The sequence below is a fragment of the Polypterus senegalus genome, chromosome 15 (assembly GCF_016835505.1).
Source record: "Polypterus senegalus isolate Bchr_013 chromosome 15, ASM1683550v1, whole genome shotgun sequence".
NCBI lineage: Eukaryota > Metazoa > Chordata > Cladistia > Polypteriformes > Polypteridae > Polypterus > Polypterus senegalus.
The window spans coordinates 52,582,585-52,584,306 of NC_053168.1; the positions used below are offsets into that span (position 1 = coordinate 52,582,585).

Genomic DNA, 1,722 nt, shown 5'->3' on the forward strand with positions numbered 1-1,722 from the left:
AGGACACCAAAGCTTATGCACATGCATATCTCTGAGTTTACCCCTTAACAGGGATGGCTTGATGGTACTGAGGCCACTAGATAAATCAAAAAACATAACGCTCAGAATGTGGCTACCTTTGTCCAAATGGGATTAACCCTATTGAAGGTACAGCAGGTAAAGAATTCTTTCTTGCACCCCACTCATTGTCCGATAGGCAAACTGCAGTGGATCCATGTGGTCTTTCACAAGTGGATACCTACAGTTCTGCACCAGCTTTTCGAAGATCTTCATGATGGTGGACGTACAGCATTATAAGAAAGAATTGAATGTTGACGTCTGTTTTGAAATAGATTCCCTGGAGTATTTTGTAATAAAACATAATACCTCCTTTAAGCTGGTGTGCTATTGAATGTACTGATGAGGGTAATAGGACAAATTCTTACCGATAATTTTTTAGTCTGAAAATAGGCAGTGATGACACATCAATCGTGTATGTTTGAAATATAGTTTAGAGCAAGGCTTCCCAAAGTGGTCGATATTGACCCCCTGGGGTCGATAGTTTCAATAAAAAAATTTGGGGGTCGACGACAGCAAAAATAGACCCCCTTACTACTGCTATTTGTTTGTTACTTCAAAATATCTATGATTCCAATAGGTACCTAATTATGAAGCAAAATAATTCAAAAAAACACTTTAAAAACACATTACATACCAAATTTGTGAACGAAAAGGTAAAATGTGTGTCACACGTAAGAATGCATGAAAATACATGTAGCACAAACATGTCTGTGCATTGTCTTAACGAACTTATCAAAGCAAGCGTGGACATGAAAAACCGTTGCATGTGACTAGGGGGGTCAATGGTTTTAAAAGTTTTTGGTAAAGGGGTCTGCGGCAAAAAAACGTTTGGGAACTCCTGGTTTAGAGAAACACAGATTAAAGTACAATTTGTGAAGAGCTAATGAAACCCCGTTTGCGCACTAGGTGGCAGTATAAAGACTAGGACAACGCGTTTGAAATAACCATGTGGAGTCTTCGGGGCTGCTGAAATAACCCCGGCTGGCAAGCAGACCGGGACGTTGATTTACGACAGTTTACGACTGTCGTAGTTCAGTGTTTTCCTCTTTCTCATTTACAGAGAAACGAGCACGCTGATCGGGTAGAAACACTCTGTCTCACGAAAAAAAAAAATGTTTACTCTGAGCAAGGAGAGCAAGCAGCGACTGCAGCAGCTTTTCCAGTGTGGACAGTTTGCTATCCGCTGGGGTTTCATCCCGACCATTTTATACTTGGGTTAGTATTCGCTGGCGTGTGCTGCCACTTCGAGTTGATAAACTTTAGTTTTGAATGATTCAATATACCTCTACTTTGTCCGTTTTATTACACGTGTAATGCAGACATTTCATTTGACATGGCACCTATTGTTATGAAGAATTTTGCTCACAAACCGAAACGTGGTGCTGAAGTAACACTGTTGTTTCCCTTAGTGTGTCAGCGGTTCAGTTGTACGCTTTATTAAACGGTATTCTCTTAGTATTGCAGCGACATCCATTGTATTAACTCGCATAACTCCTATTGCAGGGCCGGGGATCCGGTACAAAAAGTGGAAATGAAACGCCAGTCCATCACGCCGAACTAACAGTCTCGCCTAGCAGTCGCAGGTCTTTGCAAGGGGAACATCGAAATCGCTTAAATGTAACGCTAACCGTGAATGCACAGACCGGTGAATTGTCTTACTCG

General features: G+C 41.3%; 1 protein-coding gene across 1 annotated transcript; it reads left to right on the plus strand.

Annotated features, from left to right (window-relative positions):
- Nucleotides 1-1,033: 1,033 nt before the first annotated feature.
- Nucleotides 1,034-1,280, plus strand: tomm7 (translocase of outer mitochondrial membrane 7 homolog (yeast)). The gene has a single exon (XM_039737407.1). The coding sequence runs from the start codon at nucleotides 1,173-1,175 to the stop codon at nucleotides 1,278-1,280; it is 108 nt and encodes a 35-aa protein (XP_039593341.1). The 5' UTR covers nucleotides 1,034-1,172.
- The last annotated feature ends 442 nt before the right edge of the window (nucleotides 1,281-1,722 follow it).